At 46.0% G+C, this 23,745-nt stretch overlaps 1 protein-coding gene and 1 non-coding gene across 2 annotated transcripts; one reads left to right on the plus strand and one right to left on the minus strand.

Moving 5' to 3' along the window:
• Positions 1–6,022: 6,022 nt before the first annotated feature.
• Positions 6,023–6,095, minus strand: TRNAC-GCA (transfer RNA cysteine (anticodon GCA)). Its single transcript has one exon. It is a non-coding gene; the product is annotated as a tRNA-Cys (tRNA).
• A 2,854-nt stretch (positions 6,096–8,949) lies between these two features.
• On the plus strand, positions 8,950–19,501 carry LOC112441508 (short palate, lung and nasal epithelium carcinoma-associated protein 2A-like). Its single transcript, XM_025001194.2, has 9 exons — positions 8,950–8,973; positions 9,754–9,914; positions 11,677–11,809; positions 13,075–13,179; positions 14,147–14,299; positions 16,654–16,735; positions 17,807–17,870; positions 18,678–18,752; positions 19,320–19,501. The coding sequence occupies exons 2-8, from the start codon at positions 9,767–9,769 to the stop codon at positions 18,710–18,712; spliced, it is 720 nt and encodes a 239-aa protein (XP_024856962.1). The 5' UTR covers positions 8,950–8,973; positions 9,754–9,766; the 3' UTR covers positions 18,713–18,752; positions 19,320–19,501.
• Positions 19,502–23,745: the final 4,244 nt, after the last annotated feature.

Here is a 23,745-nt window from a genome sequence, read left to right on the forward strand (position 1 = left end):
GCCCACTTGGCTACAGGCTTATAGCACCAGCAGAGTCCTCTGGGTCACCTGTGTCCATCTCCTCTGTTCTCCCTCCTGCATCTCAGTAGGAACCTGATGAACTCAGCTAGGACAAAGTACAAGTAGGGCTAGAGGCTTGAGGAGCTAGCCTTCCTCACCGCAACTATGGTCCCACCATCAGAGCACAGAGTAGGGAGAAGGTAGCAGCCCAGGTGCCCAAGCCTGGTGCTGGGACATGGAGGACCACATCCAGCAGAGCCTTGGATCCATCAGCAGACCACCCTCCACACTGTCTGAGCCTGGTTTATACACACCTGAGGTCCCTCTTCCCCTGGTTGTGGGCACAGAGCTGAGGGATGTGAGGAAAATCTTGTGGAGAGACTTGTTCTCACCTCAAGACTACAACCCAGGGGGTGGAGAGTGATGTAATGAACTCAGACCTGGAGTTGGCCCCAGGCTTCTGCTGCCTCATTGCAAAATGGATAAATGACCTGGTACCTGGATCCCTGTGGCAAAATGGAAATTAAAAGGGTACCAAGGGAATACAGAAGGAAGCAGGGCAAAGTCTAATAGAGTTTTGCCAAGAAAATGCACTGGTCATAGCAAACACTGTCTCCCAACAACACAAGAGAAGACTCTACACATGGACATCACCAGATGGTCAACACCAAAATCAGATTGATTATATTATTTGCAGCCAAAGATGGAGAAGCTCTATACAGTCAGCAAAAACAAGACCAGGAGCTGACTGTGGCTCAGATCATGAACTCCTTATTGCCAACTTCAAATTTAAATTGAAGAAAGTAGGGAAAACCACTAGAACATTCAGGTATGACCTGAATCAAATCACTTATGATTATACAGTGGAAGTGAGAAATAGATTTAAGGGACTAGATCTGTTAGATACAGTGCCTGATGAACTATGGATGGAGGTTCGTGACATTGTACAGGAGACAGGGATCAAGACCATCCTCATGGAAAAGAAATGCAAAAAAGCAAAATGGCTGTCTGTGTAGGCCTTACAAATAGCTGTGAAAAGAAGTGAAAAGCAAAGGAGAAAAGGAAAGATATAAGCATCTGAATGCAGAGTTCCAAAGAATAGCAAGGAGAGATAAGAAAACCTTCCTCAGCAATTAATGCAAAGAAATAGAGAAAAACAACAGAATGGGAAAGACTAGAGATCTTTCCAAGAAAATAAGAGATACCAATGGAACATTTCATGCAAAGATGGGCTTGATAAAGGACAGAAATGGTAGGGACCTAACAGAAGCAGAAGATATTAAGAAGAGGTGGCAAGAATACACAGAAGAACTGTACAAAAAAGATCTTCATGACCCAGATAATCACGATGGTGTGATCACTGACCTAGAGCCAGACATCCTGGAATGTGAAGTCAAGTGGGCCTTAGAAAGCATCACTACGAACAAAGCTAGTGGAGGTGATGGAATTCCAGTTGAACTGTTCCAAATTCTGAGGATTATGCTGTGAAAGTGCTGCACTCAATATGCCAGCAAATTTGGAAAACTCAGCAGTGGCTACAGGACTAGAAAAGTCAGTTTTCATTCCAGTCCCAAAGAAAGGCAATACCAAAGAATGCTCAAACTACCTCACAATAGCACTCATCTCACACGCTAGTAAAATGATGCTCAAAATTCTCCAAGCCAGGCTTCAGCAATACGTGAACCGTGAACTTCCTGATGTTCAAGCTGGTTATAGAAAAGGCAGAGGAACCAGAGATCAAATTGCCAACATCCACTGGATCATCGAAAAAGCAAGAGAGTTCCAGAAAAACATCTATTTCTGCTTTATTGACTATGCCAAAGCCTTTGACTGTGTGGATCACAATAAACTGTGGAAAATTCTAAAAGAGATAGGAATACCAGATCACCTGACCTGCCTCTTGAGAAATTTGTATGCAGGTTAGGAAGCAACAGTTAGAACTGGACATGGAACAACAGAGTGGTTCCAAATAGGAAAAGGAGTTCGTCAAGGCTGTATATGGTCACCCTGCTTACTTAACTTATATGCAGAGTACATCATGAGAAACGCTGGGCTGGAAGAAGCACAAGCTGGAATCAAGATTTCCGAGAGAAATATCAATAACCTCAGATATGCAGATGACACCACCCTATGGCAGAAAGTGAAGAGGAATTACAAAGCCTCTTGATGAAAATGAAAGAGGAGAGTGAAAAAGTTGGCTTAAAGCTCAACATTCAGAAGACGAAGATCATGGCATCTGGTCCCATCATTTCATGGCAAATAGATGGGTAAACAGTGTCAGACTTTATTTTTTTGGGCTCCAAAATCACTGCAGATGGTGATTGCAGCCATGAAATTAAAAGATGCTTACTCCTTGGAAGGAAAGTTATGACCAACTTAGATAGCATATTCAAAAGCAGAGACATTATTTTGCCAACAAGGGTCCATCTAGTCAAGGCTATGGTTTTTCCAGTGGTCATGTATGGATGTGAGAGTTGGACTGCGAAGAAGGCTGAGCGCCGAAGAATTGATGCTTTTAAACTGTGGTGTTGGAGAAGACTCTTGAGAGTCCCTTGGAGTACAGGGAGATCCAACCAGTCCATTCTAAAGGAGATCAGTCCTGGATGTTCATTGGAAGGACTGAAGCTAAAGCTGAAACTCCAATATTTTGGCCACCTCATGCGAAGAGTTGACTCATTGAAAAAGACTCTGATACTGGGAGGGATTGGGGGCAGGAGGAGAAGGGGATGACAGAGGATGAGATGGCTGGATGGCATTACCTACTTGATGGACATGAGTTTGATTGAACTCCGGGAGTTGGTGATGGACAGGGAGGCCTGGCGTGCTTCAATTCATGGGGTCGCAAAGAGTCGGACACGACTGAGCGACTGAACTGAACTGAAGGGGATGGTGGTCAGATCTCAGTTCTGGATTCGGGCAGACTGCTTTCTAATCCTCTCTTTTCCTGTTGCTGGCTTATGGCCTGGACAAGAGGCTTCATCTCCCTGAACCTCAGGTCCCTAGTGTACAAAATGAGACTAAGTATAGGATTCTCCTCCCAGGTGTGCCTTCAGGATGTGGAGGGATGATGTGTGTAGGCTCCTAATCCATGGTTACAACAGTGATGATGATATTATAATTATTGCTGGTGTCCGGTCACTTCGCTCCCCTCCACCTCAGGTGTCCCACCTGTACATGACCCCACTGCACAGGGTTATGGAGAGGACGAAGGGAGGAGATCAAGCATCCAATATGCTTTATCCTCAATCAATGGAAACCAGATTTCTTATTTTGTGCACTATAAAGACCACATGACCTAGATGGGCTCAGACTCCAGTACACCTGTGTCTATAAATTCTGGCTCCCTGGTGACTGGTGTATAAGCTTTGGGAGGTGCAGTTCCTCACTAAGCCTCAGCTTCCTGTCAGGACCATGTTAGAGATTCCAAGAACTATGGTATCAAGTACACCTCATTAATTGTAGGGACTGGATGGAGCTTTCTGCAGAGAAGCCCTCCCAGGCACTCCTGGGCTTGGAGGGCTGGATTGATTAGTGATGTCTGCCCCGAGTTCAGAGGGGAGAGTGGAACGACTGCATGTTTGCCAGATCAGGACCAGGTCATCTCTAATGGCCCCTCCAGCCGGTGATGGGGGCATGGACACCACATGTTCATGGAGGTTGGGCCTCTGGGACCTGCCTAGTGCTGTGGGGTAGAGGAGGGACCCTGATCTGGATTCCAGGCTTGGCTCAGTTTATAACCTGTTTTGTGACTCTGAGAAAGACATTCATTTTCTCTAGGGTCTCCATTTCCTCTAACTACAAAATGAATAGAGGCCTCCTGCTACACAGCTGACCCCTTGGTGTTCTGAGAGGTGGTCAGGAATGTCTGGGGGCTACTTGCTACATTCCCACCAGCTGGAGCAACATACGTAGGAGAGAAATCTTGGGGCAGCCCGCCCACACCATTAGCCAATACACATACCTGTGGTCACCTGTGGTCACCTGTGGGGCCAGAGAGAAGGGGGGGGTGGTTCTAATGCAGCAGAAGCGCCCCATGTCTGGGGAGAGGCAGACGTGCATAGAAAGTACTTGGAAACAGAGCAACGTGCTCTCCCTCAGGGTCACCCATGGGCAGAGTCCCTGATCTGTGTGTTATAATAACAGTGACAACAACACGTCAGGGAGCATGTGTTCATCAGCTACAATCACAAGGCATTGTTTTGACACAGGGGACATGTCAGGGAACAAAACAGACGAGATCCCTGCCTAGTGGGGCTCCCTCTCCGGTGGATGAGGAAGAGAGCTAATCTTTAGGGACCGCGGTCCAGATTTATGCATGTTAACTGTGTACCCTTCAGACCAGTTCAGTGGTGTAGTACACCCATTTGCCCTATTCACAGGTGAGTAAACTGAGTCTCTAAGAGGGAAAGATCATAAGGCTAGTTAGTGGCAGCACTCTGCTTTGCCTACAGCCTCATCATACTTTCAAGAACTGCGCACACTCCCCCTTGTCTCCCTCCCTATTTTCCAGGGCTCCTGAATGCTGCCTTAGGTCACCACTCACTACCATGTACTGCAGAAATAGTAATTACGGTGACCTCTGTTATTCATGGACCAACTTCCTCAGCCAGGGCTGGGTTGGGCTCTCCACTGACATTTCCTCATTTAGTGCCCCCAGCAGCTCTTCTAAGGTAGAGGATATTCTAGTGCTCGTTTTCATGGTTGAAAGGAAAAAAACAGGGCTCAGAGAGGTTATGACATTTATCTGCTGTCACACCACCAACAAGGAAAACTTCTGGGATGCACACCCAAGGATGACCTAAGAGCAAGCTTATTGTACTGTTACAAATAAAAAGCACGGATTACTGGGTGGGGACATTTTAATTAATCAGCATTAAAAATGCTTATGCAAGCTCTAATAAATATTTATTGCAAATCCACTCTGTGTCAGAGCCTGGGCATGAAGCCAGTGGTTTTCGCCCTTATGGCTTCAGAGAGGGGGCGGTTATCACTGTGCCCAAGGAGTTGGTGGAATTCATGCTCAAAACAAGAGTGTGGGGTGCCCAGGCAAGTGGGTATGTAGCAAGTATCCCTTAGATGTTCCTGACCACCTCTCAGAGCCCCAAGGAGTCAGCCATGTAGCAGGGAACCTCTGTTCATTTTGTAGTTAGAAGCAACTAAGACCTTTGGAGAAAATGAACATGTTACTCAAAGTCACAAAGCAGGTTATTTACTGGCCAAGACTGGAACCTAGATAAGGGTCTTCATCTCCTTCTCCCAGCACCAGGCAGGTCCCAGAGTCCCACCCTCCATGAACGTGTGGTGTTTGTGTGCCCATTGCTGGCTAAAGGGCCTCTTGGATATGACCTGGGCCAACACAGGTCATATGACAGTGGCAGACACACAATGCCTCCACTCTCCCCTCCTGAACTTGTGGCAGACATCACTAATCAATCCTTCCCTCCAAGTTCAGGAGCTGCCAACGAGGGCTTCTTAACATAAAGTGAAAGTGAAGTCGCTCAGTCGTGTCTGACTCTTCGCGACCTGTGGACTGTAGCCCACCAAGCTCCTCCGTCCATGGGATTCTCCAGGCAAGAATACCGGAGTGGGTTGCCATTTCCTTCTCCAGCAGATCTTCCCGACCTAGGGATCGAACCCAGGTCTCCCACCCTGCAGGCTTCTTAACATAAAGCCCCATCCAATCCCTATATTCAATCAGATCGTATTTGAGACCATAGTACTGTCTCTGCTATCTTAGCCCCAGAAGGGAAACTTAGGTTTAAGAGGAAGCACATCTGCCAAGAGCTATACACAATCACCCAAGGGAGCCAGAATTTGTGGAGACTTGTATACTGGAGACCTGAGCCTATTTTATCTCATTCAGTCTTTATTGCACACAAAAATAAGAAATGCAGTCAGTGAAGTTGCTCAGTCGTGTCTGACTCTTTGTGATCCCATGGACTGTAACCTCCATCCTCCTCCATCCATGGAATTTTCCAGGCAAGAGTACTGGAGTGGGTTGCCATTTCCTTCTCCAGAGGATCTCCCCGACCTGGGGATCGAACCCAGGTCCCCTGCATTGCAGGCAGAAGCTTTACCGTCTGAGCTACCAGGGAAGCCCAAGAAATGCAGTAGTCATTGCTTAAGATTAAGCGTATTGAGGGCTTTATTTTCTCACCTAGTCTCTTCCATAATCCTCTGGGGTTAGACCACATATAGATGGGAGACTTAAGGTGGAGGGGAGTGAAGTGACCAGACAACAGGAGCAACTGACATCATCATTTCATCACTGGTGTCACTGCATATCAGGTACCTACTTCAAGCTCAGCCCTTCATACACATTATCCCACCACATCCTCACCACACACCTGGAAGAGAATCCCATCTTTAGTCCCATTTCACACACAGGGGACCTGAGGCTCAGGGAGATGAAGCTCCTTGTCCAGGCTGCACAGCCAGTAACAGGAGGAGAGGATTCAAACTCAGCTTGCCCAGCACTGGAGCCGGGGTATGAGCAGCAGCCCTTTGCTACCCTTTTAATTTCCATTTGCCACCAGGATCCAAACGCAAGTTGATTACCTATTTTACCAGCTGAAGCCTGGGGCCAACACCAGGTCTGAGCTCACTATATCACACTCAGTCCCCTGGGCTGTGTCCTGAGCAGGGACAACTCTCTGCACAGGGTTTCTGCACAGCTCTCAGCTCTGTGCCCACAACCAGGAGAAGAGGGGCCTCAGATATTTGCAGAACTGGGCACAGACAGTCTGGGAGGGTGGTCTGTTGACGGGCCCTAGGCTCTGCTGGATAGGGTTCTCCATGACCCAGGCTTAGGCTTGGGCACCTGCCCTGTGCTTTGATGGTGGGACCAGAGTCAGGGTGAGGAAAGCTAACTCCCAAAACCTCTGGACTTACCCCTACATTCTCCTGGCTGCTATCATGTCCAGGACAGGGTTCCAGGTTTCTACTGAGATGCAGGTGGGCAAATGGAGGAGATGACCCTGGGTGACTAGCAGGTGCTCCCAACCTAATGCCAAGTGGGCATGCATTTGCACTTCCCAGACGAGGTGTTCCAGGTTGACAGGGGCCCCATGCACCAGGCATTACAACCAACTCAAACAGCAGAGGTCAAAGAATAAACAGGGTATTCAAGTCCAAGGACCCACCAGCTGGCCTCAATGTGATGTGTGTGAAATGTCCTTCCCTGGGGACCCAAATTCTGGGCCCTGAGACCTGGGCCAGTCACCTCCTTTCCCTAAACCTCTGTTTCCTCAACTGGAAAGTTGGGCTTTCTGAACCTCCTCACAGAGTTGTCCTGAGCACCAGTTGGGAAAGTGGACCTGCAGTGCCAAGCCCAGGCCTTGGCACTCACCTGCCCCTACTGGGAGCTGGGCATCATGGCTGATGAATGCCACTTACTGCTGCCCCCAGAGGACAAAAAAAGCTGGCTTTGTTCTGGGTGTGGTCTGTGATGAAAACTGGCCAGTGCCAGCCAGTGTGACTCCAGGAGTCCATGGCCAGGTGGATGTGGGTCTTGGGAGGACAGGCTGGTGAGAAAAGGAAAGAGGCAGGAAGCCTGAGGGAACCATATACCCATGGGGCAGCCAGACTCAGGGAGGAAAAAAAAGCTAGGAGCAAGAGTCATACAAATGTGCCACAATGATCTTCAATTGAGAGACCAAGGAAATTTTGAATCATGGCTCACAGTCACATCAAGTCACATAGGATATTAGCGGTCATCTGGTCAAATTACCAAGCATCTCTAAGGATGGGACCCTCACCACCTTATGAGGGAGTGGATGGCCTTATAAGATGCTACAGAGATGCTTGGAGCATTCTAGAGCCAGGACAGGGTCTTGGGACCCACATGAGAGGAAAGCCCTAGAGGAAAGGGTGGTAACAGCTTGCTGAGGGCAGAGAACAAGGGGAAAAGTCAAATGATAATGATCTGCTGTGACAGAAGCCAGCAAGAAGCGGAGCTCGGGGAAGATGGGGAGGGACCACCTCAGGTGAGCCGTCACAGAGATTGCGAGGGGATGTCGAGAGCCAGGGACAGCTAAGCAGGCGAGTTCTGGGAAAAGGGAATGGTTTGTGTAGAGGTCAAAGTCAGAAAGGGACATCTTTCTGGAACAGAAGGAAGACAATAAGACCATGGAAGGAGAGGCAGATGAGTCTGGGGTGGCAGTGAACAGTGCCACAAGGCCATGATAAGGATGTTGTTTTGAAGCTGAGTGCTTCGACCTCTGGCCACTGCACTGAGAGTAGATGTGTTGGGGGCAAGTGTGCATAGGAATCCTGCATACATGAGGGTATATATGGAGGCAGATTTTGTTCACTCACAGGAGTAACTCTACTGACTAAATGGAGTAGGCAGACAGCGGTGGGTGGTCCTGAACTGAAAACATTTGCTCCAAAGCTGGCTCCACTGTGAGGGATTTTATGGAGAGCACTCAGACATAAGAGAAGGTTTGGGAAGAATGACCTCACTGGTCACCAACCCTGACTCTGTGGGCCACAATTCTAGCCCCATATCTATCCCTGTCTTACTGGGGGACCTCAAGCTGGTTTCCAAATACTGATCGAATAGTATCATAATTTCCCTCTGAGCCTGCGTTTCCAAATCCTGATGGACTGAAGCTGGATGATCACCATAAGTCCTTCTACCAGAACATTCTCCACTTCATCCATTCTCGGTCTTTATCCCAGCCCCCACTTACAATGGCTGCCTTCTTGGCAGCACAAGAATATGCTCTTAGTCTTGGCACAAAGTCCTCTCCATATCCACTTATTCCAATTCAATCATCCTGGGTGGCCTTTGCTTCGGAAGTCTCTCTCTATTCACTCTGGACAGGGGTTATTTTCATTGGAGTCTCCTTGGATGGCTCTGGATGCAGGGCTTGTTTCCAGGGGCAGCCTCCCACCCCACCGCCATCGGGAGATATAAGGGCCTCAGCACCCAGCGGAATTCAGGAGGCTGTGCAGGGGAGCAAGGACTCTGTAAGTACTTTCCTCCAAACCTGTGACTGGCGGGCTTTCCACCTAATGTCACCCCACCTAAGGCCTTCAGAAGGCTTTGGGGGCTGGAGGCAGAGGGATCGGTCTAACTCAATTATCTTGACTAGCGTCAATTGAAAAATGGATTCAACTAGGAGAAGTGCCAAACTGACATGAAAAGCTGACTCATGATGTGGTGTCCGTTTATGTGTTCATACTTTTATTCAGCTAACTTTATTTTGTTGTGTTGAGCGAGGAGCAGGGTTTTTACTATGTGTAATGAATTCAATAGTGATATAAGTCACAATCCCTCCTCTAAGGGGTGCACAGCCTGATGGGAAAGGCAGCCAAGTCTTCCCTAACTGGTACCCAGGATGTGGTCAGACAATGAAGGCAGCAAGATGGTGGAGTGGGGGCCCCTAACCTAGACGCTGGGGAGAGTCTAGAGTGATCTTCCTAGAGGACATGATATCTTACTGAATTTGCAGAGTCAGTAGGAAGTGACTCAGGTAAAAATGAAAAGAAGAGAGAAATGTTCCAGGCAGAGAAGCCAGCATGTGGTAAAGAGCTCTGACCTGGAGTCAGGCATCATTTTTCAAATAGTAGCTCTTTCATTCACTAGTCGTTTATCTCTGGGTGAGTTGCTCTAGCTTTCTGACCTGGTTTGCCCATCTGAAAGAGAGGAAACAACCCAAGCACTGAGTGTAAGAGTCAAAGGTGCTCATCCAAGATCCCGTTTCCCTATGGATAATTCTCACTCCTGTTCCTCCCATGACTGTCCAGGTGTCAGGACAAGATGGTTCAGCTTTGGAAACTTGTTCTCTTGTGCGGCCTGCTCGCTGGGACCTCAGAATCTCTTCTTGACATTCGTGGCAACGATGTTCTGAGGAGGCTGATATCTGGTCTTGAGAGAGGACTTGGTACCTTTGACAGTACAATTGAAAGTGAGTTAACAACAGGGACGGTCAGTGGCGCCTGGAGCTTCCTGCTAAATACTGTGCCTATATCACCAGAGGCTGTAGCAGGGCCTCTCTTTATCGGTTGTTTACTAAGAGAGATGACTAATTGGTGCCTGGGTCATTGTTTATTATTTTTCTAGAAACAAGCAAAGATTAACTGAATATCACTTTACATCTTCAGTTCAGTTCAGTTCAGTCGCTCAGTCGTGTCCGACTCTTTGCGACCCCGTGAACTGCAGCATGCCAGGCCTCCCTGTCCATCACCAACTCCCGGAGTTTACACAAACTCATGTCCATTGAGTCGGTGATGCCATCTTCTATCACAGTAAACTTTCCTAATATGTTCATAGGATAAATTCTTAAAAGTGACATTTCAAAAGTTCAAAACTATGCATATTTGAAGTTACAGCAGATATTGACAAATAATAATACCCGATGCTAACATTTTCTCCAATAGCCTATGAGATTACCTTTTTTTCTACTTCCCTGACAGCACTGGTTTGAACAACTGAATTTTTTGCCAGTCTCACAGATGAAAGGTTAGAATTCATGTCAGTTAACTTTTCTCTAATTCTGAAAGAATTCATTCATTTTTTTTCATAATTTCATAATTATGGCTAATTACTTAAATATTTTACTTATATTTATACCATATTCTTTTGCTGGGCCATTCAATTTACTTAGTACTTTGTATTAACTAATTGGAAAAGGATTCCTACCTAGCCTAGATAGCTGTAAAATTACCTACCTTTCTAATTAATCACATTTCCTTGTAATTCTGATTTCTTGAAAGAACTTGGCCTTCTTTTCAATTTCTGGAAACATTCCCAGCACCCTGACAAACATGCTTTATAGGAGAAACTAATTTCTGCATATGACAGCCTTTCAAACCTTGCCAGGGCTTGGGCAAATGTCAAAGATATAGGAGGGACCCGCTTTCCAGTTTCAGTGCTGACAAAACTGAGCTCAGAAGCAGAAGTGTCTGGATTATCTATAGGACCAGACGGAGTTTCCGCCTCTGTTTCCATCATTATAATTAGGTAGATATTGTCCATTGCAGAGCCAAAGTGGAGTACTCTGATTACATATCCTTTCCTGTAGCCTTTTGTGTGGTTTTTTCTGAGCTCGTTGTTGCCTTCCTGTTTCTCATTTGAATTCCTTTCTACATGTATATTCTGAACTCTTTTCAACTGTGCCATTCTACATCTGCCATGCCACTTCCTCTATCAAATCCCTCTTTTCTCTGAAAGACCCTCTGTTAGGACTCTGTCCTCCTGCTCCTGAATGAATCACTGCTTTCTAGGCCTGTTATCCAGGGCTCCTACTTGCCACTTTAATAATTTAGAGCCATGTTTTTTCTTTGACTCTACATTTTCCATTTCTTATTTTATTCTCAGTTTATTCTGTTTGTATGAGCATCTCCTTAATCTTCACTACTAGAAGCTGATGTGCAATCAATATCTATTGCCTGCTCAATAGTGGATTGATTGCTTTGTTGAAATGATGAGCATATATTAGCATGAAGGTAGCATACCAGGAACAAGGTCTCCTAGCTGTGTGACTTTGGTCCATTTCTTAATCTTTTGATCCTTTATTTCCTCATCTGAAAGTGCAGATAATAGTAATATCTATTTTATGGAGGTGTTATAAGATGAAATAACATAGGCAAGTAGTCTCGTTTAGTGCCTGTTGCCCAGGAGCTGCTTCTTAAGTTGTATACTACGCTAAATGGAGATTGCTTTTGCAGTTATCTTTCAGAATTTGAAGACTGAATTGGAATCCAGGTGTTTGAACGATGTTGTGGAGGAGACCCAGCAAACTGAGAATTCGTTGGAAGGACTCATTTCTAGAATTTTTCAAGTAGTGAACAGGCTTACAGGGTGAGTTGATGCTTCATGTTGGAGATCTTTGTTCCCAGAAAAGAGAATACATATCTCTGGGGAGGTAAGTTTAATATAAAAGAAAGAAAGATGAATAAACCTTGTGTGTTCTTGCAGAGCAGAAGCAGTCTGAGGCAAGCTCTACCAGAGCCTGGGAAAATTAGAGTCAGGGCTGCAGGGCCTGTGAGCATCTCATGGGTCTGGACCCTCCCATTCTGTGATTTCAGAGTCAGGGTGAAGGTTCTCTTCTCTCTCACCTCTATCTGTTTGCTGATGCCTAAAGTTCCTTTTCTAAGGAATAAGACTTTTCTTCTCTGAATATAGCTGCGTATAAAAGTCTGAATGGCCTCAGCAGAGAGAAAACTAGAATTCACACCACAGAGGTGGCTCCACACATAATGTCTTAAAGTCAGGCAGTTCTGGGTTGAAAATCTGTCTCTGCATAAAAAGAATGAAATAAGGCTATCTGCAGCAACAAAAAGATGGACATAGAGGTTATCATACTAAATGAAGTAAGTCAGACAAAGGAAAAACAAGTACCATATGATACCACTTATATGTGGAATCTAAAATATGATACAAAAGATCTTATATAAAACAGACTCGTGGACATAAAAACAAACTCATGGTTACCAGAAGGGAAAGCAATGTGGGGGAGAAATTAGGAGTTTGGCATTAACATTGCTAAGTTGCTTCAGTCATGTCCAACTCCTTACAACCCTATGGACCATAGCCCGCCAGGCTCCTCTGTCCACAGGACTGTGCAGGCAAGAATCCTGGAATGGGCTGCCATTTCCTACTCCAGGCATTAACATATACACACTACTCTATATACAGTAAACAACCAACAGGGACCGACTATATAGCACAGGGAACCATACTCAGTATTTTGTAATAACCTATAAGGGAAAAGAACCTGAAATAAAATTACCTCTATAAATATACGTAGCTCTATCTGAATCACTCTGCTGCCCACCTGAAACTAACACAACATTCTAAAGCAACTATACGCCAATTAAAAAAAAATTCTGGCTCTGCCTCACGTTTACTCTTGGCGTTGTGAGGGAAATCACAGCCGTTTGAGCCTCAGTCTGCCACGCCATCCATCCAGGGGTTGGAAAGAATCCAACCCCTGGGCAGGGCTCTCATGAAGACCAAAGCAGGCAAGGTCCATGAGGCTCAAAACTCAGCACAACGCTGGCAGAGAAGAGCCCAGCAAAGGTGGTCAGCAGGAGTGACAGGTGTGAACTCTGGTTTTTACACAGGGTGCGAATCAGGAACGTCCAGGTCCCGGATATCACATTCGAAGCGACTTCTGAAAACAGTGCTAACGTGTCGATCCCCATCACCGCTGACGTCACCGTGAGCCTGTGAGTAGCCTTGGCATCTGAGGGTTGGGAGAGGCAGTGAGGTATGGCCAATAGGTCCAATCTGGAATCGGGCACTTTTCCACCCTGCTGCCTTGGTCTCCCAATCAGTAAAATAAGGAGGCCTTTGCAACTCCTAAATCCTAACCTTTAAATTGTTCTAAGAAACATTGCCCAGAATGAAATCTTTTTTAAAAAATCCTCCATTTTTTTTTGGAATATTTTTTGGAATATATTTTTTTGGAAATATATTTCCAAAATCATAAAACTTAATCTAATGATAAAAGTTGAAAATTTGAGAAGACATGAACATTTTTAACACTTCAGCAAAGTTTCCTCTAGCATCATTTTTTCCTCTCAAGATTCTCTTTAAGTAGCAGTGACCAGTATGGGCCATATAGTAGTGTACAGGTCGTAATGAAGGGCATGAGAAAATTATATGGAAACTATAATTTCCAAGTATTTTAATTACTTTATAAATAGAAAGAGAAAGGAAAATGCAGATGTGTAGAAGAGTCTTTATAAATTAAGTGCACTGTGATTTCATCATTTAACTATCATATGAGATCTTGGAATAGTTACTTAACCTCTCTATACCAAACGTTTCCTCACGCTGAAAGTAGAGATAATGATAGTGTTTCTCTCTCATGGTTCTGCACTCAAGATTAACAGCCTTAATCGAGGTGAAATAGTTTTGTGAAATACTAACACAGGGTTTGTGCTCAAGAAATGTAAACTATTATTTTTATTTTATTTATTGGTGTGATACTGTATAGAAATTTCATACAAGCCAAACCCATGTGGCCAGGAGAAGTAATACCTAATGTAAGAATGCAGGATCCATAAAAAATGTACACACTATTGACTTTATCCATAGACATCCCATGCAATGGCCATCTAGAGAGAGAGACTCATGTGGGCAATGTGAAGAGACTTCACCTCTGTTCACTGTGAATCTTATTCCCTGTAGGCCTCTGTTGGGTGAGATTGTCAAACTGGACCTCAATGTGGACCTCCAAACTAGTGTCAGCATTGAAACAGATGCTGAGACTGGTGACTCCAGGGTGGTCGTGGGAGAATGCCCCAACAACCCAGAAAGCATCTCACTCACGGTGCTGCACAGGTGAGGCCCACACATCTCAGCAGAGCAAGGAATTCCAGAGGAGCTGGGACCCATAATTTCAGCTTTATTTCTAACCTTGGAAGGAGCAGAGTATGGTTAAAAAAAAAAAAAAAGGAGAGAGTTCAGGCTCTGGAGTCAAGCTAGCTTTGCCACTCACTTGCTGCTGCTAAGTCGCTTCAGTCGTGTCCGACTCTGTGCGACCCCATAGACGGCAGCCCACCAGGCTCCCCCGTCCCTGGGATTCTCCAGGCAAGAACACTGGAGTGGGTTGCCATTTCCTTCCCCACTCACGTGGGTCTTTGTAATCAATTTAGCCTATAGAAGCTTCAGGGATCACATCTGTATACTAAAGTTGGCAACATTACCTAACTCATAGGCTACTATGTTGACCAAATGAGAAAATGCAAGTGTTTAGCATACTCAGAGAATATATGGCCAAGCACATACTAAGCTTTCAGTAATAATAATATCCATCCTGATTTTCTGTCACTTGGTTCTTCCCATTACTAAGACAGGAGTGTCGACCTCTCAAACCATTTCTATGAATTTGTGTATTTCACCTTTCAGCTTTATTTGTTTTGCTTCATGGTTTTTGATACTCTTTGCATGCACATTTAGCATTGTTACATCTACTTGAAGAACTGACCCTTCTCTTATTATACACTGTCCCTCAAAAAATAATAATGATAATATACTGTGTTTACCTTCTTGCCTCTAGTTAAGAGTGGGCAAGAAGAGTAATCTCTGCCTTGGGCTCTAATTTCAGACTGCCCTAATCATCTTCCACTCAATGGAAGATTCCCAAAATGAGATGGTGAAAAATTAATTCTCTCCATTTAAATCACTGCTCTCCAGTAACCAACAAAATCTAGATCTTAAACTGTGTGCTTGAAAGAGCAGGCTTAGTCCAGGGGTGAAGGTAGAGAGAAAAGGGCCGATCCTGGTCCTGGCAGGGAGAGGAGAAGTGGTCTGGAAGCTGAAGACTGGGGCAGGTTGGCCTTGGCAGGTGTCAAGATTGAGCCATGAGTAGAGGTCAGTCCATCCTGCTCTAAGAAGGGGTCTGATCATAGATTGCCTAGAAACCCTCCAAAACCAAAGATAGGCTCTGCAGCCTGCCATCACTTGGAAAGACTGTAAGTCCAAATGCCTGAGCTCTGCTGGACACTGCCCAGCCTGCAGCACCAAGGAAATCATATCCTTCTGGGTCTCAGTGACCGTATCTCTGAAATGGCATTCCACTCTGCTGCTCCAAACCCTCAGGGGGCCTTTCTCTCCACTTTGGGTGGAATCTCAGGCCTTCCCAGGGCCATCTAGGCTCTGCCTGATCGGGGTCCACCCTCATATCACTGTGCTCTCCCTCTTGGCCACTCTGCCCTAAACACGCTAGTTTTGCTCTGAGTCTCAGAAAAACTCCTTCCACTCAAGACCTCTGATGGGCTGCTCTGGCACCTAGAACACCTATCCCCCATCCATCTCTATGTACATCTCATCATTCAGGGTCTAAAACTAGGTTCCTCTTATTTTCTCTTTCCAGATCTACTCTCCCCCTTCTGAATACCTGTCACAAGTTGTCATTATATATTCAATCATATGTTTACTTCATTTATTCTTCCAGCCAAAAATGTGTGGAGCAGCTGCTCCACGTGAGGCAGCCGCCATTCTGAGCTCTGAGGAATTTGTTGGTGACTGCAGGCAAGGAGCTTGTTCTCGTGGAGCTTAGTCTCTTGAGGGGAAGGCAGACAGGAGAGCATTCAGTACAGCAATAAAGGGCTCACACGGGGAATTTCAGATGGCAAAGATCCCTGAGTAGTGCAGCACGCTTAACAGAATGCTATAGTACAAAGTGTTGCAAAGTCCTTCCTTAGGCAAGCAGTCAGGGAGGCCTGCCCTCAGGTGGTGAGAGGTATGCTGAGGTAGGAAGGAGCCAGCCTTAGGGAAGCTTGTTTAATATGGGGTTGGCCAAAAAATTTATTTGGGGTTCTCCATAAGATGTTACAGGAAACTCAGAACGAGCATTTTGGGCTCTAATATTTAGGTATCACAATAGAGCTGCTTGTGCTTCGTTCATCACTGTGCCCCAGTCAGGCTGGGTTCCCAGCACATTTGGTATGCTGTAAATATGTGCTGAGGAATAAATGAATGGATGGCTAGATGGATGGATGGATAAAAGAATGGATGGATGGATAGATGGATGGAAGGATGAGGTGTGTGATGAGACTCTAATGAGCTACTGGGTGGGCTGCTGGTCAACCATGGAGTTCTAAGTGATGATCCCCCTGGGTAGAGGCTCAAGTCACCTGACTTCAAGGTGCTCTACCATTCACCAACCTTTATCAATTTCCTCTCTTCTCCAGGCGCCCTGGACTGCTCAACGATGTTGTGGACTTTGGAGTCAATCTTGTAAGACAGTTGGTGTCCTCTGTAGTGCAGCATGAGGTGAGTCCCCCACTCTTGGGGCTGCAGAGTCAGGCCTGGTGGTGGCAGCTGTGACATTCCATGGGTGGGCTGTACTCTCTGGGCACCTTCCTTTCTGAGGGGCCAACTTCCCTTTGAGTTGTCAGTTGTTACCCATTCCCCCCACCCTGCTTCGCTCAGCCTGGCCTGGGGAGGAGAAGAGGGCCCAACATGAGCTGAAATCACTGGGTCCCACACTTGACCATTGTTCATACCCATGGACTGCCAGTAGGCCTTTTAGCTAATATTTTTCTTATTTCAGTACAACTTTACTTAATTTATTTAAATACCAAAACTACATACACCATAGGTCAGATCCTATGTATCATATACAAAACTGTATGTACCATGTGCCCTAAATTCCAAAGATTCTAGATTATTTACTCTGGAAGGGGGCTAGGAATCTGGGTTGTTGTGTTGCTTTTTTTTTTTTTATCCTCCAGGAGGCCCTGAGATTTACTGAACTGGAGGATCGCTGCTCTAACTGTGGGTGTCAGACCAGCAGCACTGACCTTCCCTGGGCATTTTTTAGAATGCAGACCCTTAGGTCCCACTCCAGACCTGCTGCTCATTAATGCATTTTAACAAGATCCTTGAGGAGTTGTATACACACAAAATTGTGAAAAACACTTCTCTACGGTACCCAGGGCCCCATTTGACCCTTGAGGTTTCAGAGTCCAAAGGACAAAGTTTCTAAGAGCACAGGGATCTGGGATGCTTATAGTCTAGATACTTAAGGTACTGGGATTCTAATGTTCTGAGGTTTTTAGGATTCTAGTGTCCTCTGGATCTCAGATATGGGCCTTCTAAGTTTTCATGGCTCTAGAGTTGGACACGACTGAAGCGACTTAGCAGCAGCAGCAGACTCCTAAGGGTCAGAAGTTCTGAGGCCCCAAGTAGTGAGCATGGGTGGCGGGCAGGGTGCTCATAGCAGGTAATAACCAGTCCTCTAACTTCTCCCATCTCTCTTCTCCCTCCTCACCTCCTCACCTGTTTCTTTTCTTCCCTCTTTCCATTTCTCTCTGTGTGACCCTGGCTCTGTGTGACCCTCAGCTGTGCCCACGAATCCGTGAACTCCTTGAAAGCCTGGATACAGAGTGTATTAAGAAACTCATTGGTAAGCCACAGCCTGGGGAAGCAGCTCCCTCTGCAGCCTCACAGGGGCTGGTATGCCACTCTATACCTACAGCACCAGCAGGTCTGGCCAGGGGACCCTGGAGGAGTGTGGTTGAAGGGGTCCCTGCAGACTGAGGGTCTCTGTCGGTCTTCGAGAGCTTCAACTGCCCTCCTTTGTCCCACTGGCAGAACCTGCTGCCCAGAATGATGTGAGAAAGAGGACGGGCCAGATCTGGATCTGCTACTTAGCAACTGTGCAGTCCTGGTCAACTGGCTCCACCTCTCTGAGCCGCAGGTTCCTCCAAGGTGAAAGGAGATTATGAACACAGCTTAGCTGATGAATAGTTAAAGAAAAAGCCTAATATCCAGTAGGCATTGATGATAAACACCGCCCCTTCCATTTCCCTTCTTATGAGGAGATGTGGTTTCACCCCCAGCCTGGACCTGGGTCTCTGGCATCGCTGGGGTTGCTGGGCCTGTGGGCAACAGAAATGGGATGAGTGAAGCATCAGGGTCCTGGAGGCAGTTCTTCTAGAAAATAGCCACAGACCTAGTTCATTGGGCCATCGCTCTATGCTTCTTATATATTATCTCACTGGATCCTTGCAACGACCCTGTGGGGATGGGTAGTGTCATCATACGCATTTTACAGATGAACTAGCTGAGGCTCAGAGAGATAGAGGGACACACAAGAGGTCCCGTGGCTGTCAAGTCTGACCTGCTGGAGGGTGGAAGTCACTGGTGTCTGATTTGTAGTCAGCTCTCTAGTGCTGGAGCCTGAGAACTGCTACTAATTGTGTTCCCTCAGGTGAACCTCAGGTCACCACCCAACAGGAAATCTGAAGTGCACAGATGAGGAAACCGCTGGGATGCCCGCCTGCTGGTGAGGGCTGGGCCCAGGGCCCTGGGCTGAGAGAGGATGAGACCCCCCACAGGGGCCTGTGGAGAAGCAGAAACAAGCTTGGCTTCTCCTCTTTCTCTAGTGGTAGACTGAGCCCTGATCTCGGTCACAGACCAACTCCTGACCCTTAATCAGACACACAGATTGTGCTTGATGCTGCTCCCTGACTGAGCCCAGAACAGTCAGACTGAACTTGAACTCCAGTTGTTGATTGAGCCCTGATACTGGTCACAGATAGAGACCAGATCACACCTCAGTCTGATCCCTGATCCTGATCATACACTGAGCCCTGAACCCTGGCTCCTCTGGGCCCTGATCAGTCTTTTCACATTGGCCATTTTGCTAAGGTGAGGGAGGTGGGAAGGTGAGGGGATGAATGGGGCTCAGTGCCAGATGCCAGAGAAGGACCCCAAACACAGGTGCCAGTCCCTCCCCACGCCTCAGAGCTCCCAGGGTTTGGGGAAGGTACTCTTGCAGCCATGTCTGGTGAACCCAAGAGCAGGTGAGGGTCCTGGGGTGTCCATGCCTCACACCAGGGTCTCCTTCCAGACTGGTTCCAGGACGTGACTGAATCTCTGTACCGTCTTCCTCTGGGACGGTCGGTGCTGCCACCATCCCCCAGGAGTGACAACTGAGCCCAGTCAAAGGACACTCTCACACACTCGTGCTCACAGTCGGGACACCCTATGCTTGTCACCCTCCACCCCCAGCAATAAAGAGCCTTTTCAGCACCTCCTGTGTGGTCCGTTGCATTCTTCCATTGGGATTTTGGGGGATGTGGGATATGTGCAACCAGGTAAGCAGAGACCTGGATCCGAAGTTGGAAGGGAGTTTGGGGATTATCCAGCCTCACCTCCTTGTCTTACAAGCAGGAAAACTAAGGCCCAGGATGGGCTAGAAAGTGACCTGAGGTGTCATAGAGACAGCCTCACTCTGCTTCCCTACAGCACCACCATGATGGAGGGCTGCCTTCCCCAGCACACCTGACCACATGACCTCCTCACAGCACACTTCTGCTCTTGTCCCCATTGTACAGATGAGGAAACTGAGGCTCATAGAGGACAAGTGACATACCGAGGTTACAGGGTAGCAAGTGGCAGGACTAGTATTTAAAGCCGTGGCTATGGGATCACTTGCTCAGAGCAGTGATGTCCCATCTTCCAGTACTCAACCACCTCTCCCCAGCCACTGCAGGTCCCGATGTGTGATCTCAGGCAACTTACTAGAACCACACTTCTCTCACCTCCCCAATGGACTTAACAGGAAAACCTCCCTGTTGCACTGTTGTGATGATTGAATGAATCAATGTGTGGAAAATGCTTAAGCAGAGTCTGAGACCTGGTGAGCACAAGATGAATGTCAGCCTCAACACACTGGAATTACTGTCAAACAGTGTTGAGAAATCCCATATTCAATCTTTACACACTCTATCTCACTCGATTCTGATTTCTACTGAGTGATGCAGTGAATTGTTCTTGGAGTAGATGTGGCAACTGAGTCTCAGAGAGGTGAAGTGACTTCTCCAGGGCCACACAGCTGGTCAGAGGCAAAGCTGGATTCCATTTGAAGTCAGCCTTCTCCAGAGCTGGTTTTCCCCCTGCTGGCCATAGCAAAGGGATGAGAGTTTTCCTCTCAGTCTATATTTTGCGACAATCCTAACTCCCACCAACTAAGATCATGGCATCCGGTCCCATCACTTCATGGCAAATAGATGGGGAAACAGTGGGAACAGTGTCAGACTTTATTTTGGGGGGCTCCAAAATCACTGTGGATGGTGATTGCAGCCATGAAATTAAAAGACGCTTACTCCTTGGAAGGAAAGTTATGACCAACCTAGAAAGCATATTAAAAAGCAGAGACATTACTTTGTCACAAAGGTCCGTCTAGTCAAGGCTATGGTTTTTCCAGTGGTCATACTGGATGTGAGAGTTGGACTATAAAGAGAGCTGAGTACTGAAGAATTGATGCTTTTGAAGTGTGGTGTTGGAGAAGACTCTTGAGAGTCCCTTGGACTGCAAGGAGATCCAACCAGTCCATCCTAAAGGAGATCAGTCCTGGGTGTTCATTGGAAGGTCTGATGTTGAAGCAAAACTCCAATACTTTGGCCACCTGATGCGAAGAGCTGAATCATTTGCAAAGACCCTGATGCTGGGAAAGATTGAGGGAATGAGGAGAAGAGGATGACAGAGGATGAGATGGTTGGATGGCATCACCAACTCAATGGACATGGATTTGGGTAGACCCCAGCAGTTGGTGATGGACAGGAAAGCCTGGCGTGCTGCGGTTCATGGGGTCACAGAATCAGACATGACTGAGCAACTGAACTGAACTAACTCCCACAAAAGTGCACAAGGAGGTCTCACAATTCAGAACTTCTCTTGAGCAGTAACCCACTTGGGTCAGTGCTGAGCCTTTGTCCAGGCTGTTCCACCAGCTGGAACATCACTCCTTCTCTCCCTCCATCTGTTTCAATCCTCAGCCCTACAACTCTGCTCAGGAGCTGTCTCCTGGTAAGTGGGGGCCACTCCTCAACATTTCCCCAACTAAGAGACCATGTTTTCCAGCTGGTAGGTCTACCCAAGCTACCTTGTCATCATTGTCTCATACAGACAGAGGGTGCAGGAAGTGTCAGCTCTCATAATAATGGTTTACACATTTTAACAATCTTTTTTTCCCCATTTTTAGTGAGAAATAATTGACATTCATCACTATATAAATTGAAGGCATTGGTTTGATTTCTCTGTATTATGAAATGATTATGACATTTATCTTCTCTTATAGGTACAATAAAAAATTCAGAAAAAAAGAAAAACATTTTTTCATTGTGATGAGACCTCCTAGGATTTGCTGTCAGCAACATTTCTGTATATCATGCATCACTGTTAGCTCTAGCTGTCATGTTGTACATTACATCCCCAGTATTCATATGTTCAGAATTGTAAGTTTGTACTTTTGACCATCTTCTTCCAATTCCCTCTTCTCCTACTCTCCACCTCTGGTTATCACATCTGATTTCTTTTTCTATGAATTTGTTTTTGTTTTTAGTTTCTAATTATAAATGAGATCACACAGTATAGGTCTTTTTCTAACTTACTTTATTTAGGATAATGCCTTTAAGAGCCAGCCATGTAGTCACAAAAAGTAAGATTTCATCATTTTTAATGACTAAATAATATTCTCTGTGTGTGTGTGTATATATGTGTGTATATATATATATACATATATATAGATAGATAGATTATATATACCATAATTTCTTTATCCATTCATCCATCAATGTATATTTAAGTGTTTCCAAGTATACTGCTATAAACATAGGGGCGCAGAGATCTTTCTGAGTCCGTGATTTCATTTATTTTGGAAGTATTTCCAGAAGTATTGATAAAATTGCTGAATCATATGGCTTTGGGCTGTTAGTTGGGAGAGTTTTCATTGCTGATTCAATCTCCTTACTAGTAATCAGTTTACTCACATTTTCTATTCTTCCCTGATTCAGTCATGGAAAATTGTATGTTTCTAAGAACTTTTCTATTTCTTTCAGGTTGTCCGGTTTGTTAAGATTATGGCTGTTCATAGTAGCCTCTTAGGATTCTTTGAATCTCTATAGAATCTCTTGTAATGTCTCCTTTTTCGCTTAAAATTTTTTTTTAATGTATTGGAGTATAATTGATTTACAGTGCTAGTTTTGCTGTGCAGCAAAGTGAATCAGTTACACTTATACATACCCCCACTCTTTTTTAGATTCTTCTCCCATATGGGTCATACAGAGTATTGAGTATAGCTCCCTGTATTATACAGTAGGTCCTTCAGCTCAGTTCAGTCGCTCAGTCATGTCCAACTCTTTGTGACCCCATGGACCCCAGCACTTCAGGCTTCTCTGTCCATCACCAGCTCCCAGAGCTTGCTCAAACTCATGTCCATAGAGTCGATGATGCCATCCAACCATCTCATCCTCTGTCATCCCCTTCCCTTCCTGTCCTGTAATTCTGTTCATTTGTGTCATTTCTCTTTTTTCCTGGTTAGTCTAGCAAGAGTTTATCAACTTCATTTACCTTTTCAAAGAACCAACTACCAGTTTGGTTAATATTTTCTATAATTTTTCTCTTCACTGTTTCATTTACTCCAGTTCTGATCTTTATTAGGTTCTTTCTTCTGTTAACTTTGAGCTTAGTTTATCTTCGCTTTCACAAATAGTTTCATTTTTATTTTTGGTCTGTATATTGGCTTTTTAAAGTGATTTAACTTCCGATTTTGATTTCCTACCTCCTGTACCTTCTTGCTTCTTTTCTACTTTGAGAAGATCTTTCAATATTTCTTTTCAGATAGGTTTAGTACTGCTATGTTCTTTTAGTTTTCGCTTCCCTGAGAAACTATTTATTTCTCTCTCTTTCTAAATGCTAATCTTATTGGGTAGAGTATTCTAGGTTGCAAGACTTTGAAATGTTTATATACACTCCCGTACTGTTTATATACGGGAGTGTCCCCGTGCAGCTTGTGTGAGCCTAACTTTCCCTGGCCTAAGGGACGTTTGGAGGTTGGATGCTTGCTGTCTCTTTCCTCAGCATATGTTGGCCGTTATTCCCTTGACAGGGTGAGTGCCTGGGGAGGTGGGGGCCGCAGCTGGTGCCCAATCATGGGATCCTCATGGCATCAGCAGTCCGCACCCACCTCTGGAGACTGAGATGGAAGCAGTGGCTTGCACCCACCCCCGGAGTTCACGGGGCTGGTGCCCTGCCACCTGAGGGGCACACTCATGGAGAAAGAAGGTCCTGAGGCAATCCCACCGCCCTCCTCAAGGCCTCCCAACAATGGGGCCTCGCCTCATTGGGGCCCAGGCTTCTTCCCTTCTTCCCATACCCCCTTGGTTGTGGAGAACCACACCCTTGTCCCCTCAGGCTGTCTCTAGGCGCCTAATCTATGTCCATTCTCCAAGCTGACTTCTGAAGCCCAAACCTCAGCAGCTAGCCCTCGCCCA

Source organism: Bos taurus, chromosome 13 (assembly GCF_002263795.3).
Source record: "Bos taurus isolate L1 Dominette 01449 registration number 42190680 breed Hereford chromosome 13, ARS-UCD2.0, whole genome shotgun sequence".
In the NCBI taxonomy this organism is placed as follows: Eukaryota; Metazoa; Chordata; class Mammalia; order Artiodactyla; family Bovidae; genus Bos; species Bos taurus.